This window comes from Pithys albifrons, chromosome 2 (genome assembly GCF_047495875.1).
Source record: "Pithys albifrons albifrons isolate INPA30051 chromosome 2, PitAlb_v1, whole genome shotgun sequence".
In the NCBI taxonomy this organism is placed as follows: Eukaryota; Metazoa; Chordata; class Aves; order Passeriformes; family Thamnophilidae; genus Pithys; species Pithys albifrons.
In genome coordinates, this window is record NC_092459.1 from 1,500,459 (window position 1) to 1,521,786 (window position 21,328).

The 21,328-nt window shown below is 42.5% G+C and overlaps 1 protein-coding gene and 2 long non-coding RNA genes across 8 annotated transcripts in view; 2 read left to right on the forward strand and 1 right to left on the reverse strand.

The window, feature by feature from the left end:
* The window catches only part of TFAP2B (transcription factor AP-2 beta), a 33,059-nt gene extending 12,164 nt beyond the window's left edge, over window positions 1–20,895 (reverse strand). For 2 of the 6 annotated variants that reach the window (XM_071548188.1, XM_071548187.1), the window contains exons 1-5: window positions 20,746–20,895; window positions 15,346–15,804; window positions 10,247–10,307; window positions 2,630–2,704; window positions 2,145–2,364 (exon numbers count right to left, since the gene is read on the reverse strand). In XM_071548188.1, coding sequence (XP_071404289.1) covers window positions 2,145–2,364; window positions 2,630–2,704; window positions 10,247–10,307; window positions 15,346–15,804; window positions 20,746–20,826 — 896 coding nt within the window. In that variant the 5' untranslated portion in view covers window positions 20,827–20,895. Of the gene's footprint in view, window positions 1–2,144; window positions 2,365–2,629; window positions 2,705–10,246; window positions 10,308–15,345; window positions 15,805–17,066; window positions 17,094–20,745 lie in introns of all 6 variants that reach the window. The other 4 variants (XM_071548190.1, XM_071548186.1, XM_071548191.1 and 1 more) reach the window with 4 other exon arrangements.
* LOC139668565 (uncharacterized) lies at window positions 11,129–14,949 on the forward strand. Its single transcript, XR_011697095.1, has 3 exons — window positions 11,129–11,165; window positions 11,828–11,906; window positions 14,656–14,949. It is a non-coding gene; the product is annotated as an uncharacterized lncRNA (long non-coding RNA).
* Window positions 16,710–19,345, forward strand: LOC139668566 (uncharacterized). The gene is made up of 3 exons (XR_011697096.1): window positions 16,710–17,252; window positions 17,973–18,036; window positions 18,957–19,345. It is a non-coding gene; the product is annotated as an uncharacterized lncRNA (long non-coding RNA).
* Window positions 20,896–21,328: the final 433 nt, after the last annotated feature.

Below are 21,328 nucleotides of genomic sequence, written 5' to 3' on the forward strand. Positions count from 1 at the left end.
GTCTGTGGATAAATAGAAAAAGAAGAAAATGTTTATTAAAGCATTTCGCGCACGTGTGTGAGGGTGTTCTTGTGAGGGAAGGCGATGCTGAGAGGAAGAGCGCACCTGAGGGAGGGTGCGTTATAAGGAGGGAATGGATTGCCTGGGGGAAGATTTGAGTATCTGTCGGAGGTTACTGATAAGGGCAATAAAAGGATGAGTGAGCTATAGGTGGGAAAATCAGAGCTATTGTTCGAACGCCCATACATATGTAAAGCCCCAGGGGTGAAATCTTGCCACCTGCGAAGTCAGGAAGAGTTTTGGCACCTAACGGCAGAGTCTATCCCAACTCTCTCTTAGTTCTTTACTTGAAATTTGTTTAAGAATTAGCAGTCACACTTAGCGAAAGGAAACCAGAAACTTCAGAGAAGTCAGACTGGCTTCCCACTATTTTATTTCAAAGTAAATAGGGTTGGATGGCAGAACTGCTAGAGAGCAGCTTTTTATATTTCATCTGCTCTGAACCAAAAGCTTGTCTAAAATTTAGATTCAAGACAGGAACTGAAGTCAGCAGCGCCCAATGATTATGGCTTGGGCCACCTCCAGAAATTCACTGAAGTTCAATAATAATGTTTCTTTACCTTGATAATTATATTTTCTACAGGGTATCTCTCAGATGTCCTCCCCGCTCCATTTGTGGTTGTACAGAAGGAGCAGGCAAGTTAGCATCTGTAAGTAAAAATCTCTGCTGCTCTCGCTGGCAAGGCTCGCAGCTGAACAATGATTACAGACATTCACGTGGAACTGAATCTATTTTAGGAGCCCCTGATTCCCGCGTGTGTATTTGGGTGACTGACTGCATGTAGCAGAACTTTCCTTATTACCTCCAGACATGGAGCCAGAGCCCCAGCATAGGTTTGTCTGGGTTTTTGGTTTTGTTGGTTGTTTTATTTTTCAGTGGGAATGGGGGAAACCCCAAACATCAACTGCATTTCAAAACACCTTATAGTCAACCTAGATCAGCTGTGGATGCAGGAGTTGTCAAGATATTTCCTCCTGTAAGATTAGCAACTTTTAAACATGATCTGAAATTTATGCACTGTCAATTTTTATGCATTTGTTCCTGCTTTTCTTTCCAGTCTGGTGTCTACCTCTCACATAGAAAATGAAGTCCTATTATACCCTCTCAGCCTGACTGGGTGAACTGGTACCTCATGACTTCTTCCCTGTGCTGATTGGAGACAGAGCCTTAGCTCACCTTTCTTACAGCCAAGTCATAATGACAATTCACAGGCCTTCAGTCACTGTCAAGAAGGAAAAGGCCTTTCTCCCCGGTAGCATTTCCACCTAATGACCTCAGGGCTTAAACTCTTGGGGTTTTTAGATAAAGGCCCAGTCTCCTGCATGATATGATGCAGTGACAACCAGACCTGTGTTATCCCTTGCTCCCCAATTTCCTCAGTATCAGTAATACCAGCTACTTTGAGGTCTTCAGCAAAATTCACCAGGACATTACTGAGGGATTTGAACAAATATGAAACAGCAAAGGCCTCCAGCCCAAGTGTGAATAATTCCTCCAGCAACTTTCTCTGCATTAAGCACTAAATTTCTACTTTCAGAGCTACCTATCTATGACTTTTCTTTAGTTATTCACTTCACTACCTTACATCTTGTCTACTTGGTCCCTGCCAATATTGTGTGACATCACATGTCATAATTGACCTAATTGTCTGATTTTTATTGCCATATAGAGAAAGCCTCTTGGATTTATCCAGGAAATCCCTAGAAATACATCAGCTTCTCAAAAACCTCCAGCTCATCCTAAATCACACTCATCATGGCATTTTGTTTTGTCCACTTTCTAAGGGAGAAATGTGAGGGAGAGAAAAGGTAGAAATTGTGTTCATGTACAAGAGGAAAAAATCTTCCTGCCTCAGTTCCTTCCTTTGTGACTAAACAAGGCCAAGTCTTTCTCTGCTCTCCAAACATTCACCTCAATGTCTGAAAATGGAATATTTTCACCTTATCCCTCAACATGACACACACAGGCTGGGACAATAAGATCAATGCATTTTTGAAATTAACTTTACTGTTGACCAGGTATTTCTGGTGCATGCAGGGAGGCCCATACGTGGCCATGTTCATTCCCTCCCCCAACCTCTTACCTTCTAAGTACTCCTCCTAGGAGGGATGCGTTCAGACACTCTGGAGGGGAAAGTCGTCTCTGAACTTCTCCCACAGTTACTTTGTACTTTGAAGTTGAACTAAGCAAAGACAAGCGGCCAGGGACAGAGCAAAACACCTCTCCAGTGTTGACTGAAATTCCACCCAGGAAACCATCTTTATTCATCATCAAAGAAGTAACAGATTTTGGAGGAACCGGAACTGGAGAAAGAAAAGGGGAGGAGGGGAAATAGAAATCATCATGTCACAAAGGAGCACAGGATAACCAACAGTCTCTCTGACATGCACAGAACAGCAGAATGAAAGGGAATTTTGAATCTCTGGCTACCTCCAGCAACCTAAAGGGTGCTGCTCCCCCAACCTCTAGGAAACAGCTCCATGAATGATGGATGGAGAGGAGGGTGGTACAGTACAGCCTCTATGCAGGGTTTAATCATTGGGAAATAAAATACATATTGGCAAGCACCTGGCAACTTTCGGGTTTGAGCCTGTGTCTCACCCAGAGCCCCCCGATGCCTTTTGTACAACGGACAGCGCCTTTCTGGAGGGGAAAAAAAGAGGAAAATTTACTTTTTTTGGCTAATGTTTCCATTACTGCTAAGCTGATCCAGGAATAAATTCACTACACAAATCGAGTTGCTGTCTTAAATAAGTATCAAGGCTGGAGGACACAGCAACAAGAAGACAGCTCTGTTATTGCTTTGTGTTTTTATTAAGTCTGGTTTATGAAATAAAACGAGTCTTTTCCTTCAGAAAAATGAACACCAGGAAAAAAAAATCTGGTCCTACCATGGTGTTCTCCATTCTGAGTATATTGTGCTGTCCATGAATTACTGGGAACTCTCCTGCCCCTAAATAAAGCTGTTTTAGTTACTGTAACACATGTTCAAAAGTAGTTATAGGGGAAAATAAAAAGAAAATGATAAAATGAAACTAAATAAAATAAAACCATGCTGCTCTATCTGAGATAAACCAAAATATTTCTTTTCTCTGAGAAACCAGTGAGGTTATTTTAAGAGCAACCAAGGGGATTATAAGGAACAAATTCCTATAATAGCAACCAGACACACTCAGAAATAAACAAAAAAATTGGCTACACTAAAGCTAAGAGCAATTCCCCCGTGACATGAATTTTGTTTACAAAAGGACTTAAATAGCTCTCTCATAATTGTGTGTAACTGTTATGATTTACAGCAGGTGCTCTAATCAATCACCCAATCACTTTAATTTATAGGGAGCCTCGCTGCATTTTCCCAGTTGTTTCATTTCTGCAAGTAATTGATAACAAACCGTACTTAAGGTATGTTTTATGCAGGAGTTAATAAGAGCTGACAGCTGCTACTGCTGCTTCCTCTTGGATTCACGGCAACACACGTTTCCATATAGAAAATATACACCAAAACTGGGGGTTTGCTGGTGGTAGAGCCCTGACAGTCCAGCGGGCATGTTTCAGAGGAGAAGACTAATTGATTACACACCCTCTTCGAGCAGATACTACTTCACAATCTCCCATTTCCACTCAATCAATTGCAAAACCAATTCGACAAATAATAGGGTTCTATTATGCACATATGCCAGCCATTTAGGTAGTTATAATACATGTCAGTTAAGTCATAAAAGCCCTGTTTATTTGCAACATATCTGGAGAATCAAACCATTAGGGTTGAGCGGATATTTAAGTCGTCTGGAGCTGCTAAACAATAAGATCGGGTATCCTAATATATTACCAAGTGCTAACTACTGGGCAATTGCCAATTTTATAATCTCAGTGTATGGAATAGACACAACCGTGTTTCACTGGTTTTATTACAGATCATTTCCTACTGCCAGACCAGACCCCCACAATAAAAGCTCTATAACAGCTAAAAACCAAAAGGCACGTCGATTTTAGATATACATATTGCTTCTTATGCCTTCCATATAGTCTCCAGTATAAACAAATTATTTTGAGTGGCTTGACTTGAGGGAATCGGAAAGTGAAATGGATTCCTATTTCTCTATTATTTTTACTTAGGCACTTTATGCAGCTCATAAAGGCGGTTTCAAATAGTTCGAGAATGGCTCAGAAACAGTTACAAAAGAGTTAGAGGCCTGTCCTGCTTTCATTCCTGTTAATAGGACTTTTTTTGCCAATTATGCTATAGGAGAAGGCTTTTTTAGTGTATCAGAGGTAGTACAGCAGAAGAAAAATCATATATTTCCCCCCATTTTACATAAATATATAACTTATTTCATGCACGATGTTTTATTTAAGCATCAAGTGCAAAAAAATGGAATTTGAAAATCAAAGTTAGATTAAAGCAGTGCCACTAGACATATTTTCATGCCTGGCCATTTTTTCTTGGGACAAACACACGGACTCAGTGGTTTGAGTACCCCTTTACCGTGGCTATATTTAGTGACCAGTTTATCAGGTCACTGTCCAGTGAACTGAGAAATTAAACAAGAGGCAGCAATTCCACGAACATCTGATCTTAGTCCAAACTCACTAAACAGAGAAGGACCCGTGTAATGCCTAAATGTACCTCGGTCCACTCTCTTTGGCCTTTAGGAGCACTCATTACATTAGTTAACCTTTGAAATATGGATTTTCACGTGCTGAGTGTTTTTTTTTTTCCCTTGCAAATTGCTTTTGGGAAGAAGGCTGTCTCCCTTCCCTGCTATGCTGAGAGCTCTTCAGCTTTTCTTCCTACCACTGTTTCCATGAAAAAGGACTGTATGAACATACCCACGAGCTGCAGTGCGATAGCTCTGAACCCATTCGCGAGGCTTACCAGGCGGTGTAAGCATATCTATTGCGATTTCATAGCTTCAGAGAGATGTATTCTATCTAGACTCTATATCTTCTGTAAATTACCTAATGCTGCCTCAAAAAAGTGTTTGCCATGGAATGAATTATCTCGATCTATATCATATCTATATGTTTATCATGGCTAGAGCTTTTCAGATATAGCCCAGACATCAGCAGAGATAATAGAACGTGGAGGTTTTGTGGGTGAGGAGATCTACACGTCCGTGTATGCAGCGGCATGTGTCAAATCCCTGCGTGCATGTAAATAAATCATAATGCAGAGCGTAATTTTAGCCCATGTCAACTTTGCCAGTTGGTCGGGGATTGCCACAACTGCTGAAATAATACAGAACAACACACATGTATCTATGCAGCGTCCACACCACTCCTGCTTTCACTTTATTCCATTTAGTGGTTGTTATCCCCAGCAGAAACTGTTCGATTTTCTTTCAATCTCAAACTCTGTTTGCTGTATGGATGTGAGACCTCACAAATACATAATCCCCCCTTTCAAAATCTTTGCATTCTTTCTTCTTGTTTTATTTCTTTATTTACCTCCTTTGTCTCTCCTTTTTCCTCTCCTTTCTCCTCTCCCATCCTTTTATCTCTTTTTTCTCCCTATTTCTTTCTTTCTTTCTCCTCCCGTGCTTAATTCCAGCCTCTTTGTCATTTCTCCCCTTTCCATTTCTCTTCAGCTTATCAATAAACCGGGAGAGCAACAGTAGCCGGTTGATTTGTTAGTAATTATAAACATACTGTTCCTGCAAACGGGATCTCTAGATGAGTGAGATCGCTTTAAAACGACAGCAGGAAATGGTGGGGAAATGGAGCATGGCGAAACTCAGCGTGAAGCTTTCAGTTCTTTACATGTTTACAATTTTCTGTGCATACATTAAGTCTTAGGATTCTTTTTTTTTTTGTTGTTAGTAGTTCTCTGTTAGGTTGCTTGCCAAAAACTTGTGAAAGTGCTCACAAATGTGAACTCACAAGAGGAAATGGAAATAAAAGCCATTTAATTGGCGCTAGAAATAAATAATAGATTTATGTCCTGAAAATAGCTCAATAATAGGGGCTTAAGCTGTGGATATTATTGCTATAACTCCGGTGAATAATATGAACGTCAATCAAGCAATCAATCAAATAATCAACCAGAGGAAATATTTCTTACATTTCTTAGTAACAAACATTGTGGACAAGCTAATTGCTAATCAACTATCAAACTGCTTTCGATTTTTTTTTTTTTAATCTGTCTACTGGGCCTGAAATAAGTAAAAGTTCTTTGTCCATTAAAACAACCGGACTTTGCTGTAATTGGTGATTTGATCTGACTCGGTAATCAAACCTCAAAAGTCCAGAGCAGCGTCTTCCACACTGAAACTAAAAGACCCGGATCTTATTTTAATTTTAATGAACAAATACGGAAAGTGTGTGTTCATTTCCCATTTCCTCCTGTCCTCGTCTCCTCCCGCCCCTCTCCTGCACCGCAGTCCCTTTCCTCTGAAAGGCAGGACTAAATTTCAAAGTGAAATGTTTTCCCTCGAAATTGTTTTGCCTTCAATCAAAGGGGATCCTAAGGTTCAGTGGGTAATCCGGGAATGAGCACGGAACTGAGCGGCACCAAAGCACCGGCTCCGATTCCCAGATCCATCACCTGAAAAACTGAGGCCAGAGTGGTTTTCCGTTAATCATTTATCCGAAACTTTAAGAAGTGGGGAGGAAACTCATGCTGCATTATTAAGAGTTCAAAACAAAAGGTTAGGACACCTTCTTTCATATGTTTCCTTAAAACAGTAGGAACAATGGAGGGTGTTTATAAGGAGACCACGAATTAAGGTGTTTGAGTTAAAAGGGCCTTTCATGGTAAATCAGGTGTGAATGTGCAGACGATGGTCAGAAACAGCTGAAAGTAAATAAATACATCAGAATAACTTTAAGGTCACTGACTGTGCCCCAGAGTCACGAAAAATTAACTTAGGACTCAGGCCACGCAAGGTTTTGCAAGAGGACAACTTCTTTCACCATAGGCGGTGCCAAGCAGATTCCAGAGGAGCAGCTGACAAGGGAACTCTATCTTTTATTCCTGACACATGGAGAACCTTCCCTTCATTTCACCACAAATCGAGGGACAGGCCACAAAACGTGGGGCCGGTAAGCTCTGAAAGCTGAGTTAAAGCTGATATTAAAGCTCTTCCTGATTATTAATATCATCTTGATGATTTATCTGGCTCCCTCCCTCCCACTTCCACCGCCCAAATCTTAATGGAACTGGGAGTTAAAGATGATTTTTTAATGTCTCGTTGCATTTTTAGGTTGTTAATGTACCGCATCCTTCTCATTATTAGTTTATTGATTGTTCATTGACCAGCCCCCTTCAAATCGTATTAACCACCCTCTGCCAGTTTAGATTAGGGGAGTTTAAAAAGCACCTTTCATTATTTCACTGCCACCACCACCACCACGGTGGAGTTCAGGCTTGGTAGCTAAATGCTCACTCTAATGGGGCAGCTAAGAGACGAGGGGCCACGGTCCCTGCCTATTGCATTAATAGCTCAAAGGGGGCTAATACAGAAAATTAGCCTTAAACGAGCTCTGGAGATCTCCAAATGAAAGAGCCATTTATCACGCTGGCTACCTTCACTCCACTCGTTTGGTCTCTCTACTGGGAACAACTCATTTCCTCTTAACTAAATTACTTCAGAAATGTCAAGTAAGCTCAGATAGCAAACATAACAAGAGACTGGGTATGTGTAATCTGTTGTGGGGGATCGATACGTGAGATAAATCGATAGCCGTGTATGAATCCCTGTATAATTTCCTTAATATTTTGCCAAAACTTTTGCATAGGTAGAAATTCCCTTTGCAGGCCTGAAAGACCATAACGGAACAGACACAATCTGGCTGGTATAATTAAGTTTAGACTTCAAGTCCTCATCATACTTTCACAACTGCCTTGCAATTAAAGAATCTTATGCGTTAAACTGGGATTTGGTGAAGCAGACCCCCTCCAACCCTCGTCTATCAAATATGTATCACGGGAGTGTTCTATTGCACAAAGATCAGTCAATGCCTGTCTGTCTGTCTATCTGTCTGTGCTATCTGCCTGCCATAATGACAGAGTTTAAATAACTTATTCTTGCTTCAAAGTACATTGTCACAGCTACAAACTGCAGAGAACAAAGCGAAATTGATACAGAGAGTGCTCTGTGTTGCTCCTTCTCTCGTTCTGATTAAATATTGACTGCCACAATTGTGACCTGCGATTTATTACCCACTTCTCTTCCTCCGCACCCAGGAAAATCGCTGTGCAAAAAAATACAGTATTCCTTTATGCTGGAAATTCTCTTAGACCTCAGCATTACTTCTGAGGAAGAAAACGCTTCTGTAGTGACTTTTAAACCGTTGCAAATGCGTCTCAGGATCTTTTTCAGTAACCTTATTCCCAAAGCATGTATCTCCTGTTCATCATGTGTAAACTCAGACTATCTCTTCTTCTGGCTGCAAATAGGCACATGTAATCCCATATAGATGGGACTGGGTCTCTTTAGACGACAGCTGCTCGACCTGGGGCCGTTGCAATGCCCACACATAGAAAGCACACCTAAATATATACCTAATATATATAAAATTCTATACCTAATATATATATAATTATTAGCATTCTCATTCTAGTGCTACACGTTATCTAGCTGTACCACCCAGCACACACATGGAATGTCTCTGCTGTCCTCGCCAGCTGAAGGAGGGAGAGGCACAGACGTGTGCGTGTTAAAAAAAAAAAAAAAAAAAAAAAAGTATTTTGGATCGTGTATTCTGTGAAAAGCCAGCACTGAACAACGTCAAAAAGGAGCCTCTCGACCACAAATCAAGGACCAATTAATCAAATACACACAAGAGGAAACATCGTGTAAGAGGTGTCAAGTGGGGGTGGGGAAGGGGGAGGAGAGTGAGGAAAAAAAAGGTTAAAAATGCAACCAGAAATCATTAAGTTATAGACCCTGAGTAGAAACCCCACCAAACACTTAAGCTGAACCAAAACAACAGGAACAATCTTTCTTTTTTTCCTTTTTAGAGGTAAGTAACTTTCTGTTTCTTAAAACAAAAACAACCTTCAGCCTTTCAACCAATAGTCATAAATGGTGCTGCCAATTGGTCTTCAAGTTTTCATCTGTCCTCCCTCAAATAACTAGACCTTGATCATGCTTGTGAAAGACAGACCTTACATAAAGATTTAAATTAAAAAACCTCAAACAACCAACAACTAAACAAACAATAAATACAGGGAAGGACCTCATGCTGCCTTCAACACATTTTAAATAAACACCCTCCCTGTTCTTTTGCTTTACATCCTACAGGATCTTTGCTATTAAACTATTTGTGAGCATTTGACAAATAACAAGGTCCTGGAGATATGTGTTGTTGATAGTAAGCATAAGGGACAGCATTTCTAAGCCTCATCTCTGGTACTTAAATTTGAATCTAGAAATAGAAACTCCTTAGATAATTAAAGATAGCTTTCCCTCCATTTGCAGCATGTGATCTGTTTATTGTCTATCAGCATAACACAACACTAATCGCCAAAGCATCTTCGAGGGACTGTCAGAGAAATGTAAAAAAATTAAGCAGCTGCAATACGCCCAAAATGAGTTATTGTAATTACATTTAATTAGTTTAATTAGTTAATTATTTTGCTTACAGCTGTACAAGAGACTGCAAACATTTGTTAATATCACATTCCCTTTAACAGTATGGGGTGATTCTGCAGTTGCACTAAATCATGGGCGCATATGTAGAAAGATGTAAAAAATGGGCATGAGGAAGGGGGGAATTTTGGAGGGAGGGGGGAATTTTGGAGGAAGGGGGGGATCTTGGAGGAAGCAGGGAAGGGACCGGGGCTGCCTTTCCATGGGCATCTCTTTCTCTCCACGTTTGATTCGCCTGTGAAATGCATTTAAGCCCCAAAGGGAATCAACCCCCTTCCCCCATTAAAAGCCAAGGGGTCCCCATCGAGGACTATCGAGGTGGTGGGGGGAGGAAAAGAGGAGAGGGCCCGTGGAAACTGCATTGGAGAGCATTTGGATGAGTAAACCCTTTGAAGGATGGGGGAGGCGGGGATACAAACTTTTCCTTTCGCATGTCTTATCCCCTCACTCTATCTGCTGATCCGATCAACTATTCATCTTGCTGCCATGTATGCCCGCTTTCCGCAGAAATTAATTGCCCCAAAGTCAAAATATATCATGAAGATATTGCTACACAGTACAAGTTTGTCTCGCTTGTTGGAATAATCCATACCTTTTTTAATGACAGACTGGTCCAATAAGTTCATACCGCTGTTATTGGCATCTTCAACTGACTGTGGATATAAAAACATCACTATTCAAATTGACTGGATATTAAAGAATCGCGTACATAAATCATGTCATTCCAAACTGGAGTTCCTGTTATTTCCATTTATATTAATTCACTAGGGGAGGAGGGATTTATTATTATTATTATTATTGTTGTTGTTGTTATTATTATTTCCCAAAACCGACAAGGAAATGAAATTCTTACAAATTATATAGTCTTCTAATAAAACAAAAGGAGGTGAGAAGCATATGGGGTGCAATACTGGTTTTGTTATCTTATAAAACATAGATATCACATAGACTTCTTTGCATTCCATAAAGCTTTATATTTCTTCCTTTGAAAATGTGGCAATTTGGCAACATCTGCAAGATCTATTGCATGACATAAATGAACACGATTAAGGACAACTTAAATGCTCCCTCCCCTTTCCTCCCTCACCTCCTCTTTCTTTTTTGCTTTTGTTTGTTTGTTTAACCCTGCTACATCTTAATAATTCAAGGGCCATTTACTTTTTATACATCATGGTTTACATTATGGACTTTTAATTAAAGCCTGAGCCTTTCGGAGCGCAGAGCAACGCCCACATCGTACAGGGGACGAGCAGAAAGAGATTTAGAGCTCCCGAGTTTTCCTCCGTGTCCTGAATTAGTGGGGACGGGGAGGGAGGTGCGAGAATACATGTTATCAAAACTGTGAACCGTCAAATTGATTGACTAGGAAAAAAAGTCTCCCGATTTCAGAGCTTTGTTTTCAGCCCTTTTTCCCCTTTCTTTTCAGCCTGCTGAGGAGCACACCTGTTATTATGGCATTAACTTCTTTAGCAGGGAAGAGAACAAAGACGGGCTCAGAGGACACAGCAAATGTGGGGTTTCATTTCTCTACGCCAAAGTGGGATATACCAAAAAAAATCCCCAAATAAAAGAACCCAAACAATGCCTGATTCTGCGTTCGGCAGAGTAAAGTCATCGCCCAAAGAGAAAGAAGAATTTTTTACAGAATTCCGACAGGTTCCATTTTAGGGTAAATTCTAGAGAAAGGAGGGACTTGGGGGTTTCTTGACTTTATGATTTTATTTTTCTCATTAGTATCTAGGGTTTGGGTTTTTCACTGTTATTGTATGTTTGCAGGATTGTCGAGGTTTTCCTTGATAAGAAAAACACCTTTACAGCAAACCAATAATTCTATTTGCTATTGTTTTAACTTCATCTTTGCTACACCGAGAGGCTGAGCTTATCCTGATCCAGCCCTTATCTCCGTCTCTGTGCTCAGCGGAGACATTACAGATGGAATATGATTTAGCAGAAAATTACATCTCCCCAAAACGTGATGGAACAATACTCTATGAGAGCTTTCCTTTCATTTTCCTTGAATACACCCTCAAACGAGCCGCGCACACACACACGCAGAGCGGTGCCTTGTGTGATGTGTTTGGGCATGGCTGTGTGTCTCTCTCATAATCAATAGGCTACATACCTAAAGGGCACAAAATAAAATTACAAAATCTTCCCTCCTTTCCCTGAGCAGCTCCCAACGAGGGATGACGAGCAAATCCTGCAGCCTGCTGGAGTGCAGCGTGGCGCACCTCGATGGCACAGAATTGGAGGTAAACATGAAACATCACCTTCTCTTTTCTTTTTTTTAGCATCTTTTCTCCTTATCTCACCTTATCTCTGGAGCCGGTGGTTGTGCACCCCGTTTATCCGTGTGCGTGCACTCCGCTCGCTCCATCAGCAACGTGGGTTAGTTGTTGTAGTTAATGAGAAGACTCCTGTCTGATTTTCTATCTAATTACGCCCTCCTGCTGGGTTTTTGTACAGGATATTCGCTCAGCATGCTGGCAGTTAATAGTCACAGAGAGGATCGTAAAGATTTAATTAGGACTGCATGCGGAAACGTGGAAAAACAACTCAGACTTTTAATTACTAGACTTCTTTAGTTAAAAGTGATACCAGGGGTTACTTTATAAGAGACTTGGGTGTTTTGGTGCAACTTAACTTTCCTTGTCTCCAGCTAGCACGTAGTAGCAGTGTGAGTGAGGAGGAGGAGGAGGAGCTGAGATGTGTGTGTTCAGGGAGGAGAAAGGTGATGAGTTCCCAGACACACTCAAAAAATTTGGAGAGGAAGATTCCCCTCCCTTCCCTCCTCCAATAATCTGATAGCACGGAGCTTCCTAAATACCACCTATAACAACCTCATTCAACAGCTATGGATATATCTGAGAGAAAACCTCAAAAACTGAGCTCTTTGTTTTCCAGAATCTAAAGAATCTGAATTTTCCCCTTCGTATTTCCTTCATTGATACTTTTACTACTATAACTCTACTCTTGTATCGCCGGTGGGAGAAAAAAACAACCTGGGGTTGCAACGGTGGACTTTTTTTTTTCAGAGTCCCTATTAGATGATGCAAATTTGTTTTCAATAAGTGTGTTTTGGCTTCTCTGTTCCCTGTCTGAAGGCTGTAAATCGCAGATTAAAAATTCCTCTCGAAAGGGACAGCAATAGCAATACAATATGTCATGTTTACAATAACAGAGCGCTATCATGTTACAATCACTTAATTCTAGCCCTGGACAATGGCTCACACATGGCCTGGATTTGGTGTTTAAAAAATAACCACCGTTTCTTTCTGTCACGCACTCTCTGTCTCCTCCTCCGCCCGGCCCATTCTCCAGGCACATATTTGATAAGACATGCATAAGCTAAAGCAAAGAGAAACATCTTTATCCAACTATATATATAGATGTTGGTCAACTTTTTTGACTACTAAAAATAGTATTCGATACCTTTCCTGCAGATTCTATCTAGTGATGGTCGATAATACGTATATGTCTTCTAAATAAAATTCCCTGTAGCTAGAACGGATTCCTTGAATCTCGAATTAATCCATATTAAATATCAGGATGGAAAACTGTCCAAGCTCATCTGTCACTAATGGGAGGACAAGAATAGAAAATGCTGACGATAGGAGTGAGTTCTGGGTTGCTCTCCCTCCTGCCTGTATTGACTTGCAGTCGGACACCTCTTCCTTCATGTGTTTCTACTTGGGATACCCTCCTCCCCTAACCTGAGACCAAACTTTCAGAAATAAAGGGTGTGTTTATTTTCCTGCTGTCTCATCACCCCAAAACAAGAACCCCAGCCCTTCTGGTCCACAGCCTAGCTTACCCCATCCTATCCCTATTCCATCCCATCCACTCCGGCCTGGCCAGCCCGGGCGAGCACGTCGGGGATGGCCGCTGGTCGCACCGCTGAGTTTGGAGACATCGTGGGGAAGCACTTCCCACCAGTGCTGTTCCCTGCCTGCAGAAGGGATATTTTATTGGGAAAGGGTTTGAGAGCTACTTCATTTGAGCTCCTTTTTCCTATTATCTCTTCTCTTTCTTTTTTCCTTCTTTAAGCCTTTCTCTCTTTCTTTCCCTGTCTTTTCGCTTTCTTTCTCTTCCTCCTGTACCTTTTCTCCATTTTCTTTCTGTCTCCTTTCGTCCTTCCTGCATTTTATCCTCTTCTCTACTTTTTATCTCTTTCTTTTTCCTTCGCTCTTCTCTGTTGTTGTTTTTTTTTCCTCACAAAAGCACAATTACCGGCTTTTCTTTGGGGAAAGTGTAAATATCAAAGCAGACAGTGCTTAACGCCTATCGGCTGCAGAGAGAAAGGAGAGCGACCTCCTTTCTGCATTCACAGAGGTAAAACTCGCCTTGACTTGCAAACCAGTTTGTCTGAGACAGGAATACGAGATGAGACTTGCACATCACGCCCGTGGGGGCCAGGGGCTGCCCCCAGCTCTCAAAGCCACCTTGGCAACCCGCAGAAACCAGAGACCCGACGGCTACTGAGCTCGGAGGCAGGAGCAAATGCAAACAGCAAAACCTGGCTATTTCTAAAGCATCTCGCCCCAGCAAAACTCGGGGGGTTCCCCGCGAAGCCCTAAGAGAAGCCACCAGCCAAAGCAATACATCCCCTCCACTTCCCTGCCGCTGATTCCTGTAATGTTCAGCAGCATCCTTTTTCACGGCTATTTTCTTTTTCTTCCCAGGCTCCTCTTTTCTCCTTTCTTTTTGTTTTTCTGTAACTTTGCAGTCCATATTCCATCCAGTGGTCCATATTTCTGTTTATCCCAAGACTAAACACGTGTCTCATATATATATAATGTATATATACAGAAATTTTTGTGGAAAAAAAAAAGAAATGGAAAAGAACCCAAAAAAACCTGATTAATAAAGTCTAACGCGCGACCTGACCCCCTGGAGGCTTCAGCCTCCGACTCGGGGTTCCCCACGGGCTGTGCATGCCCTGCTCCATCAAGGTGCAAACCATCCCAGCACCGAAGCTGTTAAAGGCCTTTCTGTTTTTAGGAAATAACACGTGATGACGAGTTTCGCGTGGGATGGAAGAAAGCTGGGAAATACTGTGCTTTGAGCCCAGCGAAACTCCTTTGTTACACAAAAGAGGGAATAAAACTATTTAAAATCAGTGTTACCGTACCAACTACACTTTAAAAAAAAGAGGGAGTGGGGGAAATGGACACAGGACTTGTTTCTGACCACCAGTTATTGCTTTTGGTTTGGGTTTTGTTTATATTTTCCCTCTCTCCTGGAAGAAAAATATAGTAATTCGACAGTTTCATCAAAATCCCTGAACGACAGGAAATTGGCTGGGGGGGCCGAGGGGGGTGGAAGCTGAGATTGCATGGGAAATAACTGGAATTTGAAAAGCCAGGCTTGAACTCGGCCAGTTTTTGAAACACGTGGAATATTTAGAGCAGTACGTCTGCCTTTCCCCAGCACTCTGATGACTTGCCATGTAGGGGAAGGTTTATAAAGCAAAGACTGTGCGTGACAACAAGGAAATAAATTCTTTTATACAAAAGAAATTATAGAAAAATAGAGGGAGAGGGCGGGGGAGTACCACAGTTATAATCCCAGTACTGAAAAAAAGAATGATAACCCACAGCAATATTGCTGGAAATCCCTCACTGATCATTCCCAGCCGAAGCATGGGGGCTCCAGCTGCTCTGCCCAGGAGAAAGCAAAGCGGTGCCTTACCTGGACCTCCTCCATCCCTGGGTGTCCAATGCCATGCAGAGAAAGGCTGTCCCCCATGCCGGAGTCAAGGCCATGGTGAGCTGAGTGCAGGAGGACATCTGGCCTCCTTACTGAGTGGTAGTCCCGCCTGGGGTCCAGTCCCGAGAGCTGGGGAAGGGCGGCCCGAGGCTGTGGCAGCAGTGACCCGGTTTCTGATCCCACCTCTTGCCTCTGCCTCTGTCCCCAGGGGTGCTGCTGGGGCTGATGCAAGGGGTTTAGGGAGTAGGGGTCATTGACATGGGAGTAAGGGTCCTGGCTTTGGTGGTAAGGAAGAGGCTGGTATGGGGGTGGGAAATAAGGCGGCTGGAAATCCGAGGACGGGGTGTGAGAGAGCGGAGGAGCGCTGGAGTAGGGTCCCTGCGAGACGGATCCCAGCTGGGACAGCCTGGAACTGTGGCTGGGCACTCCATCATGCCGGTCCTACAAGCGGAATGACATAAAAACAACAACAAAAAAAGAGGACCTTTAAAAAAAGTTTAAAAATATTTTAAAAAGTAAAAGGAGCACAAACCAATCCCAAAATAAAATTAAATAAACCCGGAAACAATTGGAAACTGGGATTCAGATGTGCCCTCTTCCCCCGCTACGGATTAGAAATGTTCCAGTGTTTCTCGTCCCCACATCGTGTCTGTTCCCAGTAACCACCAAGAAGGGGGAAGGGGGCGGGGGGCTTGAGGGAGAATTGCTAAATGTCATAATTAAAACTGTAGGACTAGTGCTCCCTATGCATATATGATCTGCAATTTCAGTCCAGTAATACAATTCTCCATCCACAGCCCCCAAATCTAACCAAAGGTAAAGGAAAAAAAAAATTAAAAAGTTAGGAGCCCCCAACCACCCATCCAGCCAAACAACCCACTCCATCTCCCGGCTGAAGTTTCCAAACATTTGTTTATTCCCACGGCTGAAGTGGTGCAACTCAAAATCACAAACCCATTTTCACGTGGAAAAGCCCCAAAAGAAAGTTGCACTTCTCGGAAGACTCCGAGGTGAGAAGCTGTGCAAAAAAAAGGACTTGGAGTAAAAAACAAAGAAACAAACAAACCCCCAAATAAAACCCACAGGGGATCTTTGATTAAAGAGAGTTTACTCCTTAAATATTAAAAAAAACCCCAAATCAAATAAAAATGAGACATCAGTATTGAACACATCCAGTCGCTATGATTTCTGCAGCAACTTCCAGTGTCTTTTGTTTCCTTTTCCATTATTATATTCCGCAGAATGGGGTGGGGGTTAATTGTAATGAAAAGTCTTTGGGGTGTGTGGGGGGGACGGGGGATGGGGGGGAAGTGTGTAAAGGCTTCAGCGAAAAGGTGGGAGAAGAGTTTGTCCAATTCCATCGCACTGAAACTGCGAGGCTAAAGTAAACAAGAAAAATATCTATTCCACAACGTGTAGCTCAAACCCCCACAAGCAATGGCACACATGGTTTAAAAAAAAAAAAAAAAAAAAAAGGAAAAAAAGTTATTTTTCCCCCTGGTCTCCCCGCAAACTCCCCTAGCTCAAATCGGGAACACACAATGCAAAAAGGGAGAAGCAGCTGCAAGCTTCCTCCAATTATTGTGCTAAATTACCAAGCCAAAGGCGTTTAAAGAGAGAGAGGGAGAGAGAGAGACAACAGATCGAGAGAGAGAGAGAGAGAGAGAACATGCAATTCTAGTACAACATGGATCCAAACTCACCATGGCGGAATAGGTGTGGACTAACATCTGGAAATAAAAAAAGTCTTGTAATAGCTAAAAATAAAATAATGGTGATAATACTAATAATTGGAGGAAAAAATATCAAGGAGATCTGCACAGGGACGTGTTGGACACAGGAGAACAGCTTGAGATATTTCGAAGTCTATCCATCAAAAAAAAAAAAAGGTAAAAAAAATTACCAGTGCCCCCAAAACCGAGCCTGGAAACCTCTATCTACATATATGATTTACCCCTCCCTCTCGTTTTTTTTCCTCCTTTTTTTGTTGTTTTTTGGGGGGGGTTGTTTTTTTTTTTTTTTTGCCTTTGAGCTCCCAAATACAATCCTCTTCAACCCAAGGCTAGGCTCAGACTGCTCCGCTACCCCTTCCTCCCTTTCCTTCTCTACACCGCCTCATAATAATTGATATTCATGACTATTAATATTACACGACTACTTTAAAGGGAGAATGCAGGACCAAATGGAGCGTGAAGCTGGCAGCCAGCTCGAGAGCTCCCCTACTATTGTAAATGACGTTCATTCAGTGGAGAATTACTAGATGTAATCAGACGAGGGGGGCTGGCAGAGGCAGAGTTTGGGGAGAGGGAGAGGGGGGAAAAAGTTTAGCAAGGAAGAGGCAGAACTTCAATTAACTTGAGCAGAGGAAGATGCGGAAAATAGACACTGTTGAGCTGTAGCAAGGAAGGGAGATGAAGCAATGCTAGAGGAGAAGAAGAAGAAGAAAAAAGCATATTTACTTTTTAAAAATATACTTAATTGTGCATTCTTAATACGAGGAATTGATTGCTTTTGGTGCTTTTGTTCTTTTAGTTTGTTGTTGTTTTTTCAAACAAATAACGAAGAAAAAGATGCTTTTCTAACCTTTGTTGTTGTTGTTATTTTTAAAGAAATGGAAGATCTCCGCAGTCACTGTAATATATGCCTATTTACAGCGAAGATTAAGCCCTTCTGGTGCGTGTTACAGATCGTATTTATTCGCAATAGCCAACTAAAACTTGAATCTGCCTTAACTTGTGCTCCATTTCTTTTTCTGAAACCTTTTTCTACAACCCGATATGAAAAATATAAGTATCTATGTACATAGATCTCCCGATTTTCACCAAAATGCGAAATGTATGGAGTGAATTTTAAAGGATAGTAAATTTATAGTTTTGAGGCGAAGCCAGGGGCGATATAAAACCTTTTTGATGTTGCAGGAACCCGTTCAACTGGACTGTCTGCCATTTCTGTTAAAGTTCAACTTACGTTCCTTCCTAAATAGACTCACACTTCCCAGAGCAGCCCCCCCCGCACGCACACGCACACACACACTTTTGTTTTAAGAACAGTTTCAGTTTAAGTGGCTGAGACGCCTCTGCCATCGTGTTGTTAATTATAAATCGGAAAGAAGAGAGGGAAATATTTTTTTAAGATAAACTAAGAGGGTTTCAGCGCTTAAAAAATGATCAAAATATTTCCTTTTTTTTTTTTTTTTTTTTTTTTTTTTTTTTTTAAGGCTGCCTTGGATCTTACCCCCAGGTTCGGGAATACCCTGACGGCAGCCAAATTCCACCCAACCGCTCCCCCAACTCTGCTTCTCTCCCGCGGCAACCTATAGACACGACCGTCCCTAAATTCAGAGAGCCTTAAAAATCCCTCTGAAAAGGAGGGTGGAAAAAACCCTCATCCCCGACCTCGGCAGACAGGGAGGGGAGATGTTTTGTCGCCTGCTGCTGCAGGCAGAGACAATGGCTGGGCTGTGCCTGGGGATGGGGAAGGAAAAGCAGCGAAGGCTCAGCGGGCTGGGGACACGCGGGGACACACATACGGGAACGCACACACACATGCACACGCACACACACACGTGTGCTCATTCTGCTCTCATTCTGCAGATGCTGGTTTTTGCCAATGATAATTAGCCGACCGTAGCTTTTGGGAGTGGAGACATTTCTCCCGTGCGGCCGGCGAGTCACCTCCTCGCTTCCCTCCATCCCGTCCGTCCCCCGGCCGGGAACAGCCGGAGCTGTACCTTCCCTCCATCTCTTTCTCCGCTTTTCTCGGGAGCTTCCCCTCTGTAAGTGCCGGAGGGGAGGAATCCGGGCAGCGCGGCCGGGCTGGGGACGGGACGGCTCCGACGGCTCTTTCCCGGAGGGGCTACAACCCCTGCCCTGTCCCCGGCCCCTGCCTGGCTCCTGCCCGTCCCCTGCCCAGCACACATCCACTGCTTGGTCCCTGCCCAGACCCTGCCCAGGACACATCCACTGCCCGGTCCCTGCCCAGACCCTGCCCAGGACACATCCACTGCTTGGTCCCTGCCCAGACCCTGCCCAGGACACATCCACTGCCCGGTCCCTGCCCAGACCCTGCCCAGGACACATCCACTGCCCGGTCCCTGCCCAGTCAGTACTCAGCTTCGGGCTCGGTACTCTGTTCGGTAACCAGCCTCTGCCTGGTCCCTGCCCGTTCCTGCCCAGCCCTTGCCCAGCCCCTGCCCAGTCCCTGCCCAGTCCCTGTGCGGTCCCCGGTCGCTGCTCGATCCCCAGCTCCTGCCCGGTCCCTTGTCCGTGCTCAGCGCCCAGTCCGTCCCTGGCTCCTTCCCGGTCCGTGTTCCCTTCTCGGCTGCCTCTCCACGGAGCAGCTGCCGCACCGGAGCAGGCGGGTTGCGCCCTTCTGAAAATCTCCCCCCGAAATTACCATGCCAATGGCTCCCTCTCAATTAAAAAATAAAAATAATGAAAAAAAAAAAGTGAAGCGCCATTCCTCACTTACATTTTTTCCTTCCCCGCTCTCCCCCTTTCTGAGCACATCCCGCACGCTGGTTTAACTTACAAGAAATACATTCGCGGAGCCTGTTTGGGAAAGATCCGGCTCAGAAAACCGTGAAAAATTAAGAAAGGTTTCGTGGTGTTTGAGCTATGACTTTCCCCCCCCCCCGATCTGGGTTTGCTTTTTGACCTCGAAAATATGGTCTGGATAGAGCTCACAACTTTTCGTGCCCGCGGACTGTGCGGAGCTGCCTTTGGCTGTATCGGTTCGGGTGCGTGTACTCACATACGAGCAAGAATGTACGTGCCGCTTAATTAATGTGAGTATATATATACACGCACATCTTATCTATTGCTATAGAGGTATAAAAAGTGGTAAAAAACGTGTCCAATTTTGAAAACAAGAAAAAGGAAAAAAAAAATCCACATTCAGGTTAAGCTTATCTCGGAATTGCAAAATAAAAAAAAAATAGAAGAACGAAATTCATCTGGTCCTGAAAAACAGATTGTGTTTCTTTTCTATTTTCTTTCTTTTTTCTCCTCGACATTTGTCCATATTTAATCGAATTATATCTAATTAGAGGTCTAAACAGTCAAACTCTTGCCTTTAAGTTGCCTCATTCCAATCCCCAGATCATTTCTTTGATGTTTTAAATCGCATCAAACAGCTTCTCCATGAAAAAAAAAAGTTTAGAACTTGGCATGCTGAATAGAAATATGCAAATAAATAAGCATTTAAGCATTTACTCTTAGTTTCCCATCTCTATACTTGTGTGTGTTGGTGCAAGTCTCTATTTCTGCCTAGATGTATATGTAGAGCTATATATGTATTATATAGTCATGCCTGTATCTATATACTAGATATATGTTTAAATATACATATACTCCCTTACTCATATGCATATAATATACTCACCTCATAGATATCTTCATACTTGACATTTTCAACCAGTTTCCAGAGCATGATGGCAGGCTGTTCTCTAGGAGGTGAGTGCATTCATGTGAAGAGCAGATGTCTGGATTCTCAGTACTTCTCTGTCTGTAATGATCCATCTATAATTGGAAATGGGGGACAGACACCAAATCCGACGTTCCTCTTCCATCGCAACTTATATCTGTTGTCTGAAACAATAGGCTGCAGAAGTCTACCTCAATCGGATAGTAAAAAACATTATCTGTTACATAGTTACATATAGCTACAGACATATATGTGACTAGATATAGACATATACACATATAGAGACTTATATGGGAACATATAAAAATATACACATATGCAGTTGCACATACACAGATCTACACAGACATGCACATATTACATATAGATCTCTGAACAGACAACTTTTTGCATGTATAGACATATTAATTGCCACATTTAGGTATGTAAATTATAGATATTCTTGTGCATGTAGGCACATGGATACTATACATTATGTATGCACATATGCATACAAACCTGATCAGTTTATATAGGAGTTTATTTAAATGCATATTTGTGT